General features: G+C 33.7%; 1 protein-coding gene across 1 annotated transcript; it reads left to right on the top strand.

Moving 5' to 3' along the window:
* The first annotated feature begins 8,956 nt into the window (after nt 1–8,956).
* On the top strand, nt 8,957–20,174 carry LOC118188185 (thiol S-methyltransferase TMT1A-like). The gene is made up of 3 exons (XM_035358559.2): nt 8,957–9,358; nt 12,154–12,754; nt 16,212–20,174. Exons 2-3 carry the CDS (start codon nt 12,236–12,238, stop codon nt 16,446–16,448), a joined length of 756 nt encoding a protein of 251 aa, XP_035214450.1. The 5' UTR covers nt 8,957–9,358; nt 12,154–12,235; the 3' UTR covers nt 16,449–20,174.
* Nucleotides 20,175–22,263: the final 2,089 nt, after the last annotated feature.

Genomic DNA, 22,263 nt, shown 5'->3' with positions numbered 1-22,263 from the left:
TTGTATCATAAAATACAGAAAATTGTCATTTTGAAGGCTTGATCCACCATTACCTCTTAACAGTTCTCTAACATTACGTGTAAGAAGGCTCTTGCGTGGGTATATGTTATATTCAGGATCATTTTACAGACCAACATGAAAATCCTAGAATTAAGTGCACGTTTAGGATTTTTAAAATTTAGGATCCTGTTCCTGTGCATTTTCTGAAAAATTTATCATGCAGTTTTCAGGATACCTGGCATCTGAAAAGTGTTATATAAGTGAAAGTTATATATTAGCATTTTTAGATCTTAATACATGCATGAATTTAATAATTTACAGGAAAGAAAACTAATTAAAATCTTAAATTGCTTTATTTAATATTCTATACTATAAAATACTTAATACTATAAAAATAGAAATGTTTAAAATAAATAAAATATTTAGATCAAATTGATTTTGGCTCTTAAAATGCCAACATTTATCAAAAATATTTTTTTCAAAATATTTTGATAATGATGCTTTAAAAACCTGAAAGCATCAATACTTTTTAGGGTTCTCAACTTTGTGGTAAATAAATCAATCGAAAAATTAGAATTTTAGTGAATCAGAATTGAAACAAAGAGTGTTAGAAATTGGGTCTTTAAAAAGCGTGATAAAGTTAAGTACTCGTTTTATACATGCATGGTATGTGCACCATGCATGTATAAAACCATGCATGGTATACATGCATGATCGTGTATGTCATGTTTAAAACTATATCACTCCTTCTCATTGTCGCACAGAGTCGTGGATACTGAATCTTTTAGGCTAAACGTTTGCAGTATTTCTGCGAATTTTTCATTTCTCTTTGAAAAAAGAAGAGTAATAATATGCGCATTCCGCAGTCTTAAGAAGGTCTAAAGCACGCTTTTAATCTTTATGAGCAAGTTCTTTAGGTAATTACAGTTAAGTGTTTGCATTTGTTAGAAATATAAATTTGCATTCTCCCGTTCGCGATTGAGCTGAGGAGGAAAGGCGAACTATATACATTCTGCAAAGAAATTAAGAGAATTTTCATATTTGATCTACGATCTCCGGAACTACTGGACAAAAAAACAAAAAACATTCAACAGTCATAATAGACATACAAGTTCGTGTGTAACACTCATAGGAATATGAAGGTCTGAAACAGCGGTTGCAGAAGACACAAAAGAAATGGGTTAACAGGGGCTATGGTCCCCTCTTACAGCCATACAGGCCTCGAAGCATGATATAATACTGGAAATAAGGCAGTTTATCAGTGCCCGTGGCAATTGGTCCCACTCATTCAGCAACGCTGTTCTCAGTTCCTAGATGGTTCTCGGAGAGGGAGTTGCGAGTTGCAATTTACCTCCCCAGAGCATCCCAGACATGCTATATAGGGTTGAGGTCTGGAGACCTGGCTGGGCAATCCATCCGGCGAATATCCTCACTCTCGAGAAATTCGTCGACCAGAAGATCTCTATGTGACCTCGCGTTATTGTCCTGTAAGATGAACTCGGGGCCCACTGCACTCCGGAAAAAGCGAACGTAGGCTCCCAGACCTCATCCTATACCTCACACCAGTCATAGAGTGAAGACGTGAAGAGGTGTGAGGCCATCTAGCACGATGCCTGCCCAGACCATTACACCGCCACCGCCATAATTGTTGATTTCGAGGACATATGGGCAGGCATTTGGCGATGTAGATAGACAATCCAGAATACTTATGTGGATTCTTATCTCCACTACACTGTTCCTTATTAGAACTCCTTGCCTCACATTTCTGCACCACGCTTGAAAGAATCACAGCTGCTGTGTACATTGGCAAACAGCATCAGATAGGCAAAGCACGAATGTCAGACTTCAGCATCATCAGAATCTTGAAGACAACTACCCTTTCTCCGTCTCCTCCTCCGTCTTCGTCGGGAGGAACCATCCGCACAACTACACTGGTTAAATAAATTAAGAGAATTTGCATATTTTATCGAAATTGCATGAAAAGAATTGAACAGAAGGAAAAACCACTGCTTCTAGATAAAAATGCAAATCTTGTACGGCAAATACGTAAGCGTACACGTGTGTGTATGTTAAGCCAGAAGAAAAATAGGCTTTATAAGCACGTGGAATATAAGATAATTGCGTTCACTAGCATACATCGGCGAAGTTTTTGGTGTTATCTTGCAGCAATCGATTAAATTCACATCGGAACAGTAAAAATGAGTAACCATAAACGTTTAGATGATGGAATGAGGTGGCGAATTGTGGAGAGGCTAAAGGCAGGCCAATCGCAAGTCCAAATATGCAGAGAGTTTGATATAACTCCCAGCGTCGCGTGTAAACTATAGAAACATTTCCAGGATACTGGATCCATCGAGAGAAAGCCTGGGCAAGATCGTTCGTCCAAGAGCCACGACGGCCAGAGAAGATCGCTATTTGTCCATTTTAGCGAGGCGTAAGAGAGAGGCTACAGCTTCTCGGCACCTATATACAGCCACAGAGACCCGTGTAATAAGGGTGACTGTTTCCAAAAGACTGAATGAGAGAGGGTTGTTTGCCAGAAAACAGGCTGTTTGCGTCCCACTCACGTCTACGGACAGGAGAGTCCGATTAGCATGGTGTAGGCCACGGCCAACTGGATATAACACGAAGTTCACGTGCAGGCAGCATAGTGATTGGAGTACGGAGCTATGGGGGGACCGTTCTGTTCACCGACGACTCCCGTTTTAGCCTAAACACCGATTCTCGCCGTATTGAATATTGAGAGAGCCAGGGATCCGCTACCTACCCCTCCCAGTGTCCTCGAAATCAACAATTATGGCGGTGGCGGTGTAATGGTCTGGGCAGGCATCGTGCTAGATGGCCTCACACCTCTTCACGTCTTCACTCTATGACTGGTGTGAGGTATAGGATGAGGTCTGGGAGCCTACGTTCGCTTTTTCCGGAGTGCAGTGGGCCCCGAGTTCATCTTACAGGACGATAACGCGAGGTCACATAGAGATCTTCTGGTCGACGAATTTCTCGAGAGTGAGGATATTCGCCGGATGGATTGCCCAGCCAGGTCTCCAGACCTCAACCCTATAGAGCATGTCTGGGATGCTCTGGGGAGGTAAATTGCAACTCGCAACTCTCTCTCCGAGAACCATCCAAGAACTGAGAACAGCGTTGCTGAATGAGTGGGACCAATTGCCACGGGCACTGATAAACTGCCTTATTTCTAGTATTATATCATGCTTCGAGGCCTGTATGGCTGTAAGAGGGGACCATAGCCCCTGTTAACCCATTTCTTTTGTGTCTTCTGCAACCGCTGTTTCAGACCTTCATATTCCTATGAGTGTTACACACGAACTTGTATGTCTATTATGACTGTTGAATGTTGAACTTGTATGTCTATTATGACTGTTGAAAGGACTGTTAAGCAGGATCAAGTCACGTTGTACCAATCTAGTACATTCGTATGTTATCCATCGTATAAGTTCATTAATGTGTCAAAGTCTGACATGTATGTTCATCTATGTTGTTAAATCTTAAGGACAGAAAGTCACTGATTAAATATTATGCTTAATTTTTCGACTTGGTGCAGTTTATACTTCTGTAGCAGAGAACCTCGGTTTTACATTTACCACTACGCATAACTCTCAAAGTTCTTCAAAGAACACCAAATCTTCAAATACAATACCATTAAATCTTCCTTTAGTTATTAAAATAAAGTTTTACATCCTGAATTGCTACCTTCGTTATTAAAATTAATATTGATATTTACAAGGAAACCTATCTGCTCTCTGGTTTTTAGAATTAATTATTCAAAATGTATAGCAAATTTTGGGTAATGTGTCTTAAGTTAAATGCATTATTAAAATCGAAACCTCTTTATCGTAAATGAAATAATTTACAGAAAAGTAGCGCATTTTCATCTTTTGACATATGAGCTTATTCATCTAAATGCTTTAAAATGGAACTATAAGATCAAAAATTGCAGCGTTATGATAGGAAAGAGATAGAGATAAGTTATCAGGATACGAGAGCATTGTCTTCAGTTGTTCGTGTACAGCTGTGTCGCACTGTAGAGTCATTAGGTTTGTCGAAGCAGGGAACACGAAAAATGTGCAGTGCCTTCACCAGGATTGGAATCCAGGACCTCTCGAGTACTAGCCGGACGGTAGGACTTCCTATTACACTAAGAAAGAGGGCAAAAACACCTTACGGAGCTACTTTGCAACTGTGTAGTGGTAGAGAAGATATATTGCTAAATGTGATGACAGAGCAGAGATATGTGAGTAAGGCACCTAAGCTATGACTATTAATAATCACAGCCATGTTTTACCCCACTTCTACATTAAAGAGAGGAAGTAAATATAATATGTATGCACTTCTGAAGAGTATTATATGATTTCATAAGAACTTAATGATTACTAAAGAAATGTGTTGCCATAAGAGACTTTACCGTATACATAATTAGTGCGTAGCTTTTTTTTATTTAATCAATTGCAGGATTTTAGATATACGTCTTTATTGTTGTACGAACCATTTAAGTTTTTTTATTGTAGCAACATACCCACAGAAACGGTAGTTAAAATTTTCCAAAATCCAGCCTGATGGCAGGTAAACCGACTCCCAACCGGTAAATTATTTTCGATGTTGTCGCTTTATGAATGTTAATCTTTTTTTTTTTTTTTAACGAAAAGATGCAAAGCCCCAGCCTTTTCCACTTTTAAATTCTTGAAATAAATGTGTCACCACGTTTCATTGCTCCAGGATTCGCAGCGTGATTACAAGGAAGTAATTCGCCCAACTTCTTTCGAAAGTATTCCCTGCATGAGGCACTTTAAGCGAGCGCGTTTAAATACCTACAACGAATTATGCTTAAAATTGTTCGTAACAGGGCTGAATTTCTAAAATTAAGAGTACAACAACCTAATATATAAAAAATAAATAAACAAAATAAAAAGAATGACCTTATTGAAATTAAGTAAAATGTAAAAAAAAGATAAAAAAATAAATTTCACAAAATAAATGGCATGAACAGACATTTAATAGTTTGATTTAAAAATTTTTAAATATCTAACTTTTAGATCTGATTTTAAAACACATTCCGTTATGAAAATCAATAAGTACTTTATTAGTGTAAAATGAGCAAGAAATACATTTTATAAAACGTCTTCAAGGAGTTCTAATCATATTTACTATGTATTGTCTAGTTTCATCGCATGAATAAGGATTTCTGAAATAGAAGTCCTTCAAACAAATGTACTTGTTATTCGAAATGTACATTAGGTTATTTCGAAGCAGGAGACATGAAAAATGAGCAACGCCTTCGCCGGGACTCGAACCACGGACCTGGCGAATACGAGTCGAGCGTACTGACCACTACACCACGAAGACATACGAAGAAGGCTGGAGAAATACCTTATGCAATTTTATAGTGTTGTTGAAGTTTGCTCTCAGGTGTTTGGATAATTTTAATGCACGGCTCCTGTAATTGTAAAAAAAATTCTGTTTTGGTTATGGTAAGAAAAAAGTTTACCCTCCTTACTTTCACCAGTTTCATTTAATAGATAGTATTCTTTCTTGTGAAGTTTTGATATAGAAGATATTAGGGGCTGAGTATAAATGTAAAAGTGTAAAACAATCAAACTTTTATGCAAAATAAAAATGTCCAAACAAACTCCTGAAACCTTAAGGGAAGCATTTGCACATACAATTCTTTCAAATAGTTATCTATGCATATATCTAAGTAGTTTCAAATTTTATTTAAATCTGAAAAACAGTGAAATTTGCAAAGGAATTCGTATCCAATTAAAATTAAAACATTTAAAAAGAATCAGAAAACGCTGGTGTTTTTAAATCTGTCTCCAAATATCAAAAGGTGAATGCATGAAAATTTGTTTTACGATTAAAAGCAGTAATATTGATAAAAGGTAATATAAAACTAATACAGCTCCCCAGATGTTTACATTCAGACCTGCCTTACGCATATCACATAATGCCAAGTTCCCAATGGGAAACAAAATTTTAAATTATTTAAATTATTTATTTTTGATGTTTACCTAATAACTCTTTTATTTCAAATATTATTTGCATGTAACTAATTTTTAAAGCAGTTCTTTTAGAAAAAATGATATATTATATGTATTTGAATATTTCTTATTTCTGTGAAATTTTCTGATGTAGAAACGGCAGAAAAAAATTTCAAATCAATTAAAAATTCATAATAAAATTATTTCACAGTGACTTAATGAGACTGCAGAGACTGGATTTTGGGGCTTTTGATTATGAGTTCAAATAGATTCTGTGAAAAAATAATATATAAGTTTGACGTGAGAGTTCCAAACTAGAAAAATTCTTTGCATTCCCCATTCCGAGGGAAAAAATAATTGCGTAGATTTTTTTTTTCTTTCGGTAGTTATGTTTTTCACCTAAAAGTCCCAATCACATTATGTTTCGGCTACGCGGGACTTGAAATCAAAAGGACAATTCTCACAACCCGCACAATTCCAGGGAAACCACGTAGCTAGGTTACCTTTTTCACTTACTACAAAGACTTGAACGCCAAACACTAATCGATTATCGCTCAGATTGGGATCAAGAAGCAGAACTTTCGTCTGGTTTGTTGTCTCTACCCGGGACTGAGGTCCATCCGAGACATTTTCGGTGAGGTTTGAAAAAATCCCGCGTACCCGCAACGTTGTTTCCATAGCTAGGCGGGATTTCGCTTCGGGCAGGGCTCTTTTTTCTAGGAATCCTCCCGTTTAAACCAGTGCTACCAGAATCTCGTTTCTCAGAAATGCCCCGTCTAGCAGGGACTGTAGCCATGTGTGATAACCTCTTAACTGATTGTTAACGCAATAGAAAATATAAGCATATTGGGAAAACGTAACTGAAGTTATAATTTAATGTTTTTTTTAATACCTGAAACTTTTTAATAACCTTTTAAGACGAAGAAGGGGGGGAGGAAAGAGGGAAAAGAAATGTTAGGTTAGGTTATTTAATTACGGCAAAGCCTCGAGGCCTATCTACCTAAGGGGAGGGATGCCTTCGTGGAGGACGTTTTAAGGAAAACTGGCTCGTATACACGTTACACATGGGAGAAACCATAAAACACCCATGCAGCCAGCCCGTTCGCGGGATTCGAACCTCGGACCGAACTACCAGTGTTCAGCGACTTTACCGCTCGGCCGCTGGTGGGCCGGGGGAAAGAAAGATAGAGGGGAACGAGAAAACGTTAACAGACGGATTTTATACACCACCAAGTTTTTAGTTCTAACGTGTGGTTAAGCAGTGAAAGTCAAAAATAATATGACAATCAGACTATGCGTTATATTTATACAAATTTAGAACTCTTTTGATAACTGAGTATACCTAGCAGATGAAAGGTTTATAAATGAAATGTTAATTGCTTTATGATTGTTGCATGCTGCATTAAACGCAATGTGCGCAGCATTAGATCATAAATTTGTACAGAATGCTTATGTTTTTCATTATCTGATATTATTTCTCCTCAAATTCTGGAACGGAGAGACCAAAGGAAAGTTTTATTGCAACGAATTTACTCGTTAGGGATACAGCCGTTGGAAGAATATTATTTTCGATCAGTTTTGCTCTCAGTGAAACGGAACTAGAAGTGAAAAATGTCTTTTTTTCTTTCTTTATTATAGTAGTTTAAAGAAGTTATAGTTTTTCTTAAATAAGTTCTCGAAAAGTATTCTTGTGAAACAGAGATCTTTTTTTACTCTTACCATAATCTTTTACGGGTCTTGCAATTATTGTAGTGACAATTTTCCAGGTACCGGGTGATCAAAAAGTCAGTATAAATTTGAAAACTTAATAAATCACGGAATAATGTAGATAGAGAGGTAAAAATTGACACACATACTTAGAATGACATGGGCTTTATTAGAAAAGCAATAATCTGATCAGAAAAGCAACAATTAGCATAACAAATTAAGACAAAGCAAAGATGATGTTCTTTACAGGAAATGCTGAATATGTTCACCATCATTCCTCAACAATAGCTGTAGTCGAAGAATAATGTTGTGAACAGCACTGTAAAGCATGTCCGGAGTTATGGTGAGGCATTGGCGTCGGATGTTGCCTTTCAGCATCCCTAGAGATGTCGGTCGATCACGATACACTTGCGCTTCAGGTAACCCCAAAGCCAATAATCGCACGGACTGAGATCTGGGGATCTGGGAGGCCAAGCATGACGAAAGTGGCGGCTGAGCACACGATCATCACCAAACGACGCGCGCAAGAGATCTTTCACGCGTCTAGCAATATGGGGCGGAGCGCCATCCTGCATAAAAATCGTACGTTCCAGCAGGTGTTTATCAGCCAGGCTGGGGACAATGCGATTCTGTAACATATCGGCGTACCTCTCACCCGTAACGGTAGCAGTTACAAAACCAGAATCACGCATTTCCTCGAAGAAAAAAGGCCCGATAACAGTACTTTTTTTAAACTTTTTTTTGGTTCTAATAAAACCCCATGTCATTCTAAGTATGTGTGTCAATTTTTACTTCTCTATCTACATTATTCTGTGATTTATTAAGTTTTCAAATTTATACTGACTTTTTGATCACCCGGTATTTTGATTTGCCAGACTGCTGAAACAAACAATTACTATATTAAAAAATAATTATTCCGCAATAACTTTGCTGTAGGATTATTTTCAACATCGCACAATTCCTGCTATATCTCTTATTGAAAGCTTATTTATTGATTACTTACAGGTGATTTTAATTCTGAACATTTTTCAAGAAGTTAGTAACACAAAAACTAACAATGTTGTCAAGATTACGGTATCCAGAGAAGAATAACTTGAAAACCGCACTCTTAACAAGCGGCCATTCCTTTCCAAATTCTTCTATCGAGTCCATCCACTGAAAAGGTCTCCAACTATACAGCTCTAGTTAAGTATCGGGGCGAAAAGGCAGCGCCCTCTGTTATCTGTTATACAAATAACTCTTTGAGTAAGAAGAGTGAGGTGACTTTTAACTGTTACGAGATGTTGCGAAAATGTTAATTTACCTTAGTTACAGAGTTTTAGCATCAGCTTCATTTGCGATATAACCTGTTTCGAAGCTGCAACCTTAAAAAGAGCCGGGGGGAGTATTGTGATGACAGTTTTCAGGTACTGCGTATATGTAGGGCAGTTAGTAGAGGAAAGTGCTTTCATTTTGCAGGTGAGAGGGAATGAAACAAGGTCTAGCTATTGGGCTTTGTTATGAAAAACATATTTGACCACTTACTGATTGTTTCTGATACTAAGCTTGGAACGAAGGATACTGGAGATCTAATTAGGTGTTCTCATGTACCGTTCTATTGAGCTGGATTTGAATTGCTGTTTCAAAATATTTTTCGGAAAGAAAGTCATTAATTGGTAAGTAAAAAGCAAGGTCTTAAAATAATTAAATTATAATAAACAATCTAATCGTCGTATATTTATTTGACAACTTATTTGCCGAATGATATGTGTAAGTGGAGCTTCTGTTTGTCTTTAATGCTTTGAACGTTATCATTTTTTTTTTCCAAAAATATTGCTAATTTTCAAACGGAAATAGAAAATTTGACTTTTTCTTTTCAGGTTTTCTAAGTACAAAACAAGGTTTATAAACGTTTTAATGAATGACTATTAGTTCCTCCCCCTCCCTGAATTATGAGGTAAAACTGAATTTTAAGAAATAGTGATGAACGCAAATGTTTTATTTTTTAGGTCTGAAATTTAGTATTTGAACTTACTGCTTAGATTTGAAGTAAGCAAAAGTAATGTATTTTAGTAAAATATTGTATTTATTTCTAATCAAACTTTTAACACAATTTTATGCGTATCTAAATCAGTTAATTATGCAAAAATAGATTTGAAAGATAATTTTAAGTTAATAAAATGAATTAAATTCAATAAGTTAATTGCATGAATTTTCTTTTTCTATTTTAATTTTATAATGGCGGTTCTCGAGTTTATAGTTCTCATGAATTTAGTTACATTTTTATAAAATGAATTACGCGTATATATAAAATCATTAGTTTTTTTTATCAATTATTTTTCAGTAAATTATAAATTTCTTCATAAGATAATCACCGTAATTCATGCATTATGAAATTTAAGTGCTAAGAAAATATTTCTCAGTTCTTTGGAAAGGAACATATTTTGTACAATTTTCAGAACTTAGAGTGCAATTACTAAAAAGCTGGTTTGATAATTTTGTTCCTTTATTGAATCGATACTTTCAATGCATTCTATAAAAGATGCCGTGAAGTTGTGCACTAAAAATATGAACTAAATTGAATAATAATGGCTTTTTAACCTGTAAATGTCTTGAAATTTATTAATTTTATTGGCTTCCTAAAATAGCTTAAGAGTTGTATTTTTATACTTCAAAATAATGAAATAGTATAATTATCACCAAAATTTTAAAATTAGTCGAAAATTTTAAATACTGTTACTAAAGTCATTATACATCGTTGTTGAAATATTCATTTAAGCAATAAATAAAAGACTGAATCTGATTGCAACTTTAAATGTAGATCATCTCTGTTTATATCAATGAATATAATGATTAAATTAACTTAAATCAAACCCTGTTTGACTACGTAAATTTTTTTAATTTTAAATCAGTCGTTTTCGCATATCTTATTTAAATAGAAAGCTGTGTTAAAAGAAAAGCGGACTTGTGTGTTTCAGCTCGACAAGTTTGGATTTGACCATTGCATGAAAGGTATAGCTAAAAACCACTTCTCTAAGAAACAGCGATTTTATCCCACCTTTTGAATCATTGTTTGAAAACAAAAATATGCTCAAAGAGATATTGTGCTTAGTGCTACAAATACCGACACGTTTCTTTTGGGACTTTGCTTATTTCACCTGAAAGAGTAAACGTATCTTTAGAGCATAAGGTCGCTGAATAGTGTTCCTAAATATTAAATAAATATATGATTAGTGTTAAAAGTTGTTTAGTTTTTTACATGTGTCATAACCCTTTCAGCTTCGAATTCTTTACATGTTCATAATATCTAAGAAAGGTAAATACAAAGCCAATCTCAGAAGCGAAGTCAGAATAGTTCATTTAACTTTATTAATACGTCTGCACATTAAAAGCATCGAAATGACTGACAAGTTTAAAAGCAGTTTATTTTAGGAACATGTACTGAGAACTATATTTAAGATGTGACCTAGTTTATGTCCATTTTTCGTTCATGTCATTCATCTTCGTTAAAGCAACTTTGCTGAAAGTTAACTGATTATTTTCAAAACTGATGTTTTGGTCTCAATGATATAAAAGGTACTTTTAACAGTTTGTTAGTTTCTTATTGTTATTAGAATTCCAATCATGGTTTTTATTTTGCTTCGACCATGCTTTTAATTTTAATTTTAATCCATAAAGTTTCTTTAGTCATGAAACAGAATTGTACACCAGGTATCAAATTCCTAATATCTATTTTAAGACGGAAATTTATATTCAAATACAGGCATAAATATAAGTACTGATGTACGCTACGGAAAACGTGCGTTTCTTCTTCCTCGAAAAAAAAAAAAAAAAAAAAAAAAAAAGGTATGCTCAGAAAAAATTTTATTCTGTAGCAATACATGCATTTTTCTAATACTTACCAATCTAATGAATGTTTTGAATACTATTAGTATTTTAAAATTTCGTACGTCTTAAGTTTTACTTAATTTCAGTCATATTTTTGTCTTTTATAATATCTCCTGTGAGATGAAGCAAAATGTTTTTTTTTTTCAAGGACTTAATTTTACCTACTTTATATACTTTATATACGAATTGGATTATTAGTGTGATTACATATAAATAAATGAATTTTAATGGGCTATCCTTGCCAACGACATTAGACTCACCATTCAAAGACGCTGATTTGTTGTTATAATGTTGACTGTAGATATTTGGTATTTATTATACATTTAAAGCAGTAAATAAATGTTTTCTCTTGGAATGTCGGAAAAGCATAATACAAAAAAATGCTAAACTTGTGAACCTGAGTTGTCAGGGTTTGGGATTTTAAATTATGCTGTAATTAAAGTTGAGTCTATTGCAAATAATTAATTACATATTATATTTATTATGTGTGAGGCAAATGTTCACCTGCCTAGTAAGTAAAAACTGTAAATATATTATTTCAGTATTATTTAACAATGCTAAGAATATATTCTTTTATCCCCAGGTGAACTATTTTTCAGAAGCTAAAAGATTTCATCTTCATTTCTGAGTTGCTTACTTGTAACCACAGCATTCAGTTCTAAGCGATGGAGGTTGCTTTATGTGCTGCTTTGACAACAGTTTGGTGGATATCATCAATGTCTGTTTTGTTGCCATTTGTGCTTCTTTTGAAATACAGCAAGACATTTCGAGATAAATGGTTCTCTTGGTTTTTCATGAGATGCTTGGGTCCAATATTTCAACCTAAATTAGTACCGTTTCGAAAACAGTGCTTCGAACTCTTGAAAGAACATTTAAAAGACTGGGATAAATCCCGCCCTATTAGAATATTAGAGATAGGAATAGGTTCCGGAGCCAATTTGCAATTTTATCCAGATAATTCTCATTTGACTGCTGTAGATATGAATGCATCTTTTGAGACGTATTTCCGCGAGAACCAAAAGAAATATCCTCAAGTAACATACGAAAGAACAGTTTTGTGCATGGCGGAGAATATGCATGAGATAGAAGATTCGTCCATGGATGTTGTAATTTCAACTTACGTTCTTTGCAGCGTTGAAAACATTGAAGCTGTTTTAAAAGAGGTGAAACGGGTCTTGAAAAAAGTAAGTGTGAATTCCAAGTCTTATGTTGATGAAATATTCGAATAATTGTTATGAAATGCGTGTGATATTTTGTTACTGATATTTGTTGTTATTTCATACTGATAAATATGAATGCTAAAGTTGCTAAAAGTTAGATTCATAATATTGTATTATAGAAGTTTTAATTTTTATCTTGTGGTGATCTCCGAAGAGTGAAAAAACTCGTATTTTAATTATTTATAAACTTTTTATCTGTTTTTAAATTGTAAGCGTATTAATATATTCTTTATAATTTAGTGCTCAATCAACATAATTCCTGCATAGATGTGCTTTTTCTTATTTTTCTAGGAGATTCGAGATAAGTGGTATGTAGGATCAATGTTACGTGTAGGCTCGAATGTCTGACATAGCATGTCCAGTGAAGATTTTAATTGTACAGTTTTACTTTAATGTAAATTATCCTCGTTTACTGTTTCCTTTTTAACTAGATGCTCGGAAACTCTTTCTTCAAAACTTTAATGTCTGTTATAATTTTGTCATAGACATATAATGCATAAATGTGCGACGACGAAAACTGTAAATGTACACTTTAAATTTAAGCATTTGATTAATTTTTAAACATTTATTCTGATTTCTAACACTTTCAATGATAATATTTATGGATATTCAAGAATAATATTATTTGAATTAAATTTGCAGCAATTAGTTTTAATAATGATGAAAACTTTATTTAAAAAAATGTTGTGTTATTGGGTACTTTACAGATTCTCTAACGATTTTAAAACTTTATTTCATTTAAAAATGTTCATCTTGACATTAGGATAATACGGAACGCGTTCTTGTAATCTTTAGATGGAATTTTAAAAATTTTCAACAGCTGTTATTAAAATCTGACCTAATTATATTACAATGTACCTTGCTGTTATGTATATTGCAAAGTATTTTTATACATCTTATTGACATAGCATCACATTCTATGCAGGATTACCCCATTTGAAAGGAAACCTGGAAGCCGAGAGAGATTAAATATTCAGCTTTGTTTCAATTAACATTTGCAGCCACAATTTACTTGCCACTCTAACTGTGTCTACTCAAGAACATTTACATTTTTGATACTGCTGCGATAAGAAGAGAGCAGAGCGTCTTGAAGAGGCGTAGAAGCTAGACAGCGCAATTATCCAGTATGGAAGCTCGCCAACAGAAAGTTTTGGTTTAAGTTGCTTATTAAGAGAAAAGTTTCAGTTCTCGAAATTTTGAGTTCAGGTTTTGAATTAGCTAAGTCATCAGCGTTAATCAAGCCATGTGTCATCAATTGATCTAGAAATGACGCAATGCAGGAAAGTTATTACTATTTTTAGAACACAGAGAGGAAATACCGAAATTAAAAATGTGGAATTAAGAGGCTATTATTAAATTTTATTATAAAGCTGATTTACATAGTTCCTTATCTTACACACACACATGCGTATATATATATATATATATATGGATAAAAAGGAAAACAATCGGACTTCCTGACCATAACTGCCACGAATCGTTCAAGCGCAATCAAGCGTATGAACAAAACAACAGATCCAAAGTGCCGCATTCAGCAAACTCCCCCTTCCCCATGGCAGGGTATATAAAATGGAACGCTCTCCCGCAATTATTTGCACTTACTGGAATTTCAAATAATGCAAAGTGCAAATAGAGTTCTAAGAGATTTGAGTTTACGATAGCATGCTACAAATAGTCAGCAAAGTTGTCAGTATCATGAACAAAGTTTATAAGGTATTTTCTCCCTTCTTTCTGCACACTTTTGTTGTGCAATTGGAATTGGATCGATTACACATCGAATTGGAAGCATATTCGATGTGTAATCGAGAGGTCCAGAGTTCGAATTCCCGCAAGACTATTGTACATTTTTCAAGGTGACTCTACAAGGTGACTTCAAACAATAACAAATCGTCAATAAAGGTGACTTCGTGAATAAAGTTGAATATCATCAAAATGTTGACATCACCAATAATGTTGAATACCGTCAACAAAGTTGACTTCACTATAACAAGGCTGAACATCTTATACATTTGTTTCAGACTCCAACTTGACAATGTGGTAGACTCACAGCAGGAGATTGCATGTATCAGGAGCAATAAAGTTCGTGATCACAATGGAAGAAGCATTTGAGGCGGTGAAGGAAATATATACTAGGTTTACAACCGACATAGCTGTTTATTTGTTTCTCTCTTTAATTGTTAGTTAGTGAACTGCGAGTCTCGTGTTATGCACTTGTATTTGATGAACATATGCTGACGAATTTGTGCCACTTTCAGTTATATTTTACAACCTCTTTTAAAAGCTGTGAGAATTTCTTTTCTTTACTAGATATCTCGTATTTTCTGTCTGTTGTTGCTAAGGGCCTCTGTTACTTCGGTAGCTGAACAACTCAACAAACATACAAAGCGCTTGTCACTGCAACCGCAATCATGTTGTCTGTGGGTCAAATGATTACAAGACTTTTCGATAAAGACTTAACTGCTAGCGCTACAGCTACATAAGCGCTACTGTGCTGACATACAAAGCCAGTCCGTCATCGCAAAGTGAGTAATTAGTAATGTTTTTTTACCGAAGTAATGTTTGTGTTGAACGCTGATCAATGGTTAGTTTTGATGGTGAAGAAAATATTACTGCGCATTTTTTATAACAGTTCTAAAATTGGTACGACAGAAAGTATCTAAATTAACGGTCACGCTTCCTGAAACGACTCTTGGAATATAGAGGCAAAGTATAAAATTACTCGTATAGCTGGTCCACCGCATTGCCAGTTATCGAATATTATCACAGTAAATTACCAACTTTTCGTTGCCTTAACCATTCATCCTCCAAAGGGTGTGTTACATGAATTAGAAACATGAAGAGCTTTGTGCTTTTATTAGTCAATTTTATTTGTTTTATTAGTATGGCATAACATTTAGGAATATGGATATGTTTGGAGGTTATTACGCTTGACTGAGTAGAGTCATTAGGCTTGTCGAAGTAGCAAACATGAAAAATATGAAATTCTCTCTCCGAGATTCGAACTTCGGCCCTCCCGATCGCTAGACGTGGCGAATTTCTTCATTGCATTTGTTGACGATTATAGTGAACTTTTTCTTTTTGAGGAGATACTTGGGTCTAAGTCTATATTAGGATGCTTAAAGGGTGATGAGCTTCAATGAGGGAGCACTTGGCTGATATAAAGAGAAAGAATGAAAGAAATGAAATGAAATTAAAGAACTTATCTGTATGCGGTCTGTAAGTGATTAATACCTAATTTTTACTGGCCTTTCATTGGAGACCTTTCATTGGAAGAGATAAATTTTTACAAATGTTTTCTAATTGAACTTGTGTGAACCTGAAGAATTAGTTCTTTCTTTTTATTATATTGTTTTATGCTATAAATGCAAATTTCATTAACCATTGCCGTATTTCTAAACATTTTTATATGTTTACTTTTCAGAATGGCAAATTTCTTTTCTTGGAACATGTTGCATTTCCAGAAAGTGAATGGAGCTTCACAATTCAAAGGATTATAGCACCGCTATGGGCCCTCTATTTTGACGGTTGTTATCCACATAGAAATATTGGTGACCAAGTTCATGAAGCTGGATTCTCGAACGTTGTTTGCAAAAAAATGAATCCTTCATCTGTGTTGCTTTTTATTAGGCCTCATATAATAGGTATTGCCACAAAATGAGTGTTATACATGACTATATTAAATTATGCTTAAGTTCTAAAGGAAGTTACATACTTACGTTTTAAGGTTGGAAAATGATATATGGCATAGAGAATTTTAAAGTTTTGTTTCATTGTTATATTTTTCCCATTGTAAACATGTATATCATATTTTATGTATCACATACCTCCCATTGATTCAAAGGTGATAATTTTATCTCATGAATAATTTCCTTTTAGAAAGAGAAGGAATGAATGAAATATTTATTTCGTTGAATAATACAGATGATATTTTAAATATGTGTACAAAGTTATGTTCTCTAATTTAAATTAGCATAAATTTCAGTTAACCTAGAAACCTAGAATGTTGTCTTAAATTTGCTGAAAACTGAAGTATAACGAGAAAAAATAGCATAAATATATAAAAGGATGAAATCTCACACATAGACAAAATAAATAAATAAATTTATTAAAATGAATAAATAAATAGTGAAAAGGAATAGAAGTATCCAGAAACAAAGATATATGTGGCTTCCTGTGAAAAGATCTTTATTGCCTGAGAAAGCTCTTGTTATTTTTATAACTTAAAACGAAATTTGCTAGTGAAACAATGAAATGTTCTAACTTCGTGCAATCTAAGTTATATCTTTGCTATTTGTTTGATATTTTAAAGGTAAATAAGCAAAAATATCAGGTTTTGTTAAAAATTTCATATTCTCCGCAAATTATGCATTACTTGTCTTCCGGTAGTTGTTTAAAAAAGGTAGGGAATTTGATATGATAAGCATTCGAGAGTTATCTGCTTTAGTGGACTTTTTAAGGAAGAACGGTCAGTAATTATAACACAGAGAGGGAGAGGGATCACAAAAATAAATACGTAGCTAGTTTGCTCTATTTCCTGAAATAAAATGCAAACTGTATTACCAGTGTTCAGCAGTTATGTAGCAACTGCTTATCATCAAAAGCAATATTATTTAATACGTTATTTTTAACTATCTAGATCTATTACGTCTTAGTTTTCTACATGCCACCCAGAAGGGAAAGTGGTTAGAGACTCTGACTGGCGTATCGAAGGGCCCGAGTTCGAATCTCTGAGAAGGTATAGATGTAATTGGTCCGTCCCTTCATAGGACGCAATGGTGTCCCACCTATTAGTTGCCTTCATAATAAAGAGATCAGTGCCTAGTGCGTCGCGCAGCCGCACCACAGGTCCGGGGTTCGATCCCCGGGCTGAGCAAGGTTTACTCAGCCTTTCATCCCTTGGATGGGTCGATAAAATGAGTACCAAGTTCGCTTGGGGACTAAACACCGGGGGTCCTGCGACAAGCCAACCACTTGCCCAGGGCATAAGCTGATGCACTGAAGGGCCCAAGGTCAAGAAAGCAGGGGCACTGTAGGCCGTGGCTCACTAGGGCTGTTACGCCACTGAGTTTAGTTTATAAAAAAAGAGATCACCGCTTCCGGTCTTAGTGAGTGTGGCCAACGCCTATAAACGGTTAGAGCCCACCTTTGGGGGGGGGGAACTTTCTACAGAAGTAGAAATAGAGCTTTCGCTGATCTAAGGTTCGCGAAAGTAGGGTAACATAAGGAGTTCATTGAAGTTTACAGATTTAGTATTGACCGCAGCAGCACTTTCTAGGAATAATGAGAAGACTATAAAATTATAAGAGTTATTTATTAAAGTAACCTTACCTGTGTTTATTGTAAAATAAAATTGTAACATAAAATTGTGTTTAATATTCTGAATAACTGTAAATTCAAAGTGAGCAGGAAAATAAACATCTTAACCTAATCGGAACAAAAGCTCAATTTAGTTGATTACTATATTGTTTGATAACATTAGTCAAATCTAAATAATCTCACACTCATCCAGCTATGAACTGACCTTTAATGAATGTTTCCCAATTCTTCTTTATTCCAAGAATTGAAAATATAATACAACTAGGCAGAAGGTGTGTAATTAACAGTTCCGATACCTCGCCAGCTTTCTTTTTTTCTTACATATTGACGAAATTACAGAACCAGATTGAAATCCATACAGTCTGTTTCATACCATTTCTAAACTTATCATTCATCCCGGAGGCTGTGCATGTTGAAACAAAAGAGTCAGGAAATGTTTAATAAAACTCAACTAATACAAATAATACTTAGAAGTTGAAATTCAAAGCGATTTATTATATGTTGTAAACATCAGTACATAACGTTATTTAACATGTAACATACCTTTTAAGTTGCGAAATGTCCTCAGTCTACAGGTATTTCGGGAACAAATATCTGTAGTTTCTTTGCGATGCATGAGAGGATAGTTCTTTCATAAATTTCGCTTTTTTTCACAACGTGAGAAAAGCGACAGGAAATTACATTCTAAGGAAGTATTTCCATAATAAAAAAAAAGTATCAGAAATGTTTAAGTAATTAATTCATAACTTTATAATTTATTAGATTTTTCAGAAGGAATGTCTAATGAAAGAATCGAGACCTAAAAGCCTTCTGCATGGCATACAAGGTTAATTATGAGTTGAATAAAATGAGTTAAAATTAGTGAATAGGCATTATTAAAAGAGAAAACACGAAAAACCAACAACCCTTCTTCTATACGAGTTACGAAGGTTTTGGCAAGAAACAGTTTAATTTTTTTTAGCGAAAGCAAAATAACGGAAAAAAGGTATGGTAATACTTACGCATCAAAGACACAGTAATCCTGCATTTGGTTTCTGAAAGATTTTTAACTTTCAGGAATACTATTATAAAATAATATTATAATAATTTAGGCCGATATTAATGATTCAGGTAATTGCTGTATAAGAAATTTAGAGACATGCTGTTGCTGAGCAGAACAGTAACTAGGAAGTCTATATGGAATTATTTTGATTGTATACATAATTTTGATTCCCATGATGTTAATAATAACTATTTCGGAGATATCTGAATTTCAATGTATAAATTTGTTTCAAAGAAATAAATTTTTTTATCAAACAGTGAGATTTTTGTAAAGTGTTTAGTTTTAATACCTACCTAATCAGTGTTATTTTTCGGACTTCAAGGTTCATTCAAGTTATACAGTTAAATACTATTGTTTTAGCTCTAGTTAAAGATAGTTTTAACAGTACTCATATAAAATTATACGAAACAGCAACCTATTCTGGCGTATATTTTGCTTTCTAAGGCAGGTCCATTTTCTTCAGGAGCAAATAATGTTTTGCCTAATTTTATGCTTGATATTGGTGTTTTTTTTAGTTTGAACAGTAATCATATTTATTTGTTTAAATATAAATCAAAGAATTAACGAACTGAAAAATATTTCTTGAAATAGTTTTGGCGATAGAAAAGAGGCTAATGTAGTGAAGAAATTAATGTAATTCAAAATGCCAATGATTTGTTGAAAGGTTATATAATATTGCATTTTATACAAATATTAAAATTCGTGGGCATTTGAAATGCCTATTAATGACCAACTATTAATATCAGTAGTATTAGTTATTAGTAGAAAAATATTATGTAATAACTATTGAAATGAAGTGAATTGTAAAGATTTTCATTATAAAAATTTTAAAGCTGTATGTAGTTTTTTGCAGTAAATTGAAAACTGTTTCAGCATATTTGAATATTATCCCAAATGCATGATTAATGTAGATGCCTTTTTTTAAAAAATCTTGTATGCTGTCAGGGTAAGTGAATTTAAAATAGTTTGTTTGTGTAACATTTCGCTGTAGTAATTTCTGAAATAAAGGGAATTCATGTAAAAAGATTTCGTTGTCATTCATAGAAATCTCATTTTATATATAAACCCGCTGCATGTTTATATTAAAGAAACATAAAGAATTTTGAAATTTCTTAAACATTTCTCTTGAAATATCTTACTTTAAAATTTTTACATATTTATATTCTTGATTTTTATTATAATGAACAAGAAATAAAGACGCTCAGTTTTTTAAGCCTTTATATATAAGACGCCTTTATATTACTGCTTTACTTTTTATCTGTAATAAATATATATGCATTAATATATTTGTAAAATATGTCCATATGTCCATAGTAAACAAACATACATGTAACATATATTCAGAGTAAATATAATTTATTCCAAGAGCAAAAGTAAAAAATGTGCATTACAAATATAACTGTTTTAATTTCCACAGCAAATGTTGGATTTAATGTGTTCTAGTTAGCACGTTACTCGCGCTATGTATTAGTTTATTCAGATATTTTCCGGCAGCTTCAGAATACTGCTTTATAGATAATAATTTATAAGGCATTTTCTCCCTCCTTCCTGCATACCTTCGTAATGTAACTAGAAGCACACTCTGAGCGTTCTCGAAAGTTTGAATCCCGGCGAGGGTATTGTGGATTTCTTCAGTTTCCTGCCATAAAATAATGACTGTATAAGTGGCGCCCAAACTAAAAAGGTGGTAAACGATAATTCGTCACCACCAGCATTTGCGATTTTAGGCTTTCATCCCTGGTCGCCCTTTAAAAGAGGGAGTATATATTTCATTTTCTCTTTCCATTCCGCATACTTTTGTGATATCCCAAATATGCACTCTCGACGCATATTTGGGAGGTCCGGAGGTCAAATACTGGCGAGGGCATAGCAGCGGATTACTTCAGTTTCCTGACATCGAAAAAGTCTAGTGCCTCTACAAATTTTATCATAACTTTAGATTAGGGAAATTTGTACAATATGAAATATTAATACTGAGAACCTCCTTGTTTTCCCTAAAAATAATAACGGTTATGACATCATATTATTTATTTATTGATATTTCTGTAAGCTCTTTTAACAGGTAAGTGTTTAAATGAATATGCAAGCCTTCAGAAACATTATATATCACCATTAAATTAGATCTGGCATGATATTTCGAACAGCATTTTTTCATAACTTATAAACTCTAATTTTTCAAATATTTGCCAGAATATAAGGTTTATGTTACATCCTTTAAAAGTGAGTCATATTGCAAAATAGTTCAATAAAATTGCATTTTGAAATTCATAATTTCATTTTGAGAAAATTAGCTTTTTTGGTATATTTTACTATTCTTATACAAACTTTACGCATTTTACTTTTGTGCGTTACAGGTTATGTGCATTTTGTGCGTAACGCTGATAGCAAATTTAGTGATAGATGTTCTAGTCAAGTTCATTTTAGTAAGTTTAGTAGTTCATTTTAGTAAGTTTAGTAGTCATTTAGTAAGTTTTTAGTTCATTTAGTAAAAACGTCTGAGAAGAAATTATGACGTACTTTAGTTACAGGAAAAGGAACATAAACGGGAAATCATAAAATTGTAAGCAAAGCAAGTTTGCTTCAAAAATGAACCACAATCAAGAGGAAAACTTACTTATTAGTCTTTTTGCATTTCAGGAAAACTTTATATTTTGATATATAAACAAATTTATTCTTGATGATAAACTCAGTGATAGAAACAGGCTCATTGTCAAATAAAAATTTATTATCATTGATACACTAATACTAAACAGAAAATTGCGTTTAACGGTAATAGTGAAATTAATATGAGAATGAAACTTAAGAGAAAATATTTGTAAAGATGAAAAAATCATCTGTCAACCTTGCTTTCAGTACTGGAATACTGGAATACTTAATGTTTTCATGCTTATGCCCATCATATAACCAAAATTTATGTTATAGCAGGAAAAATCTAATTAGAAAATTTACAGTCACTAATATTCCTATTAACTTCAACATCCGTAACTGATGCAAATGAAACTAGTCTGGCAGATAGGTGTATTATTAATTTTTTACATACGTTTCGAATATAAGCTTAATGTCCTGTCTATGAGAAGACAGGCTTATTGTAAAGTGGATGGATGTGTTTGTAGCA

The sequence above is a fragment of the Stegodyphus dumicola genome, chromosome X2, assembly GCF_044657685.1.
Source record: "Stegodyphus dumicola isolate Sdum_Otavi_A_Nest chromosome X2, ASM4465768v1".
In the NCBI taxonomy this organism is placed as follows: domain Eukaryota; kingdom Metazoa; phylum Arthropoda; class Arachnida; order Araneae; family Eresidae; genus Stegodyphus; species Stegodyphus dumicola.
This window is presented reverse-complemented; position numbering and strand designations above follow the sequence as displayed.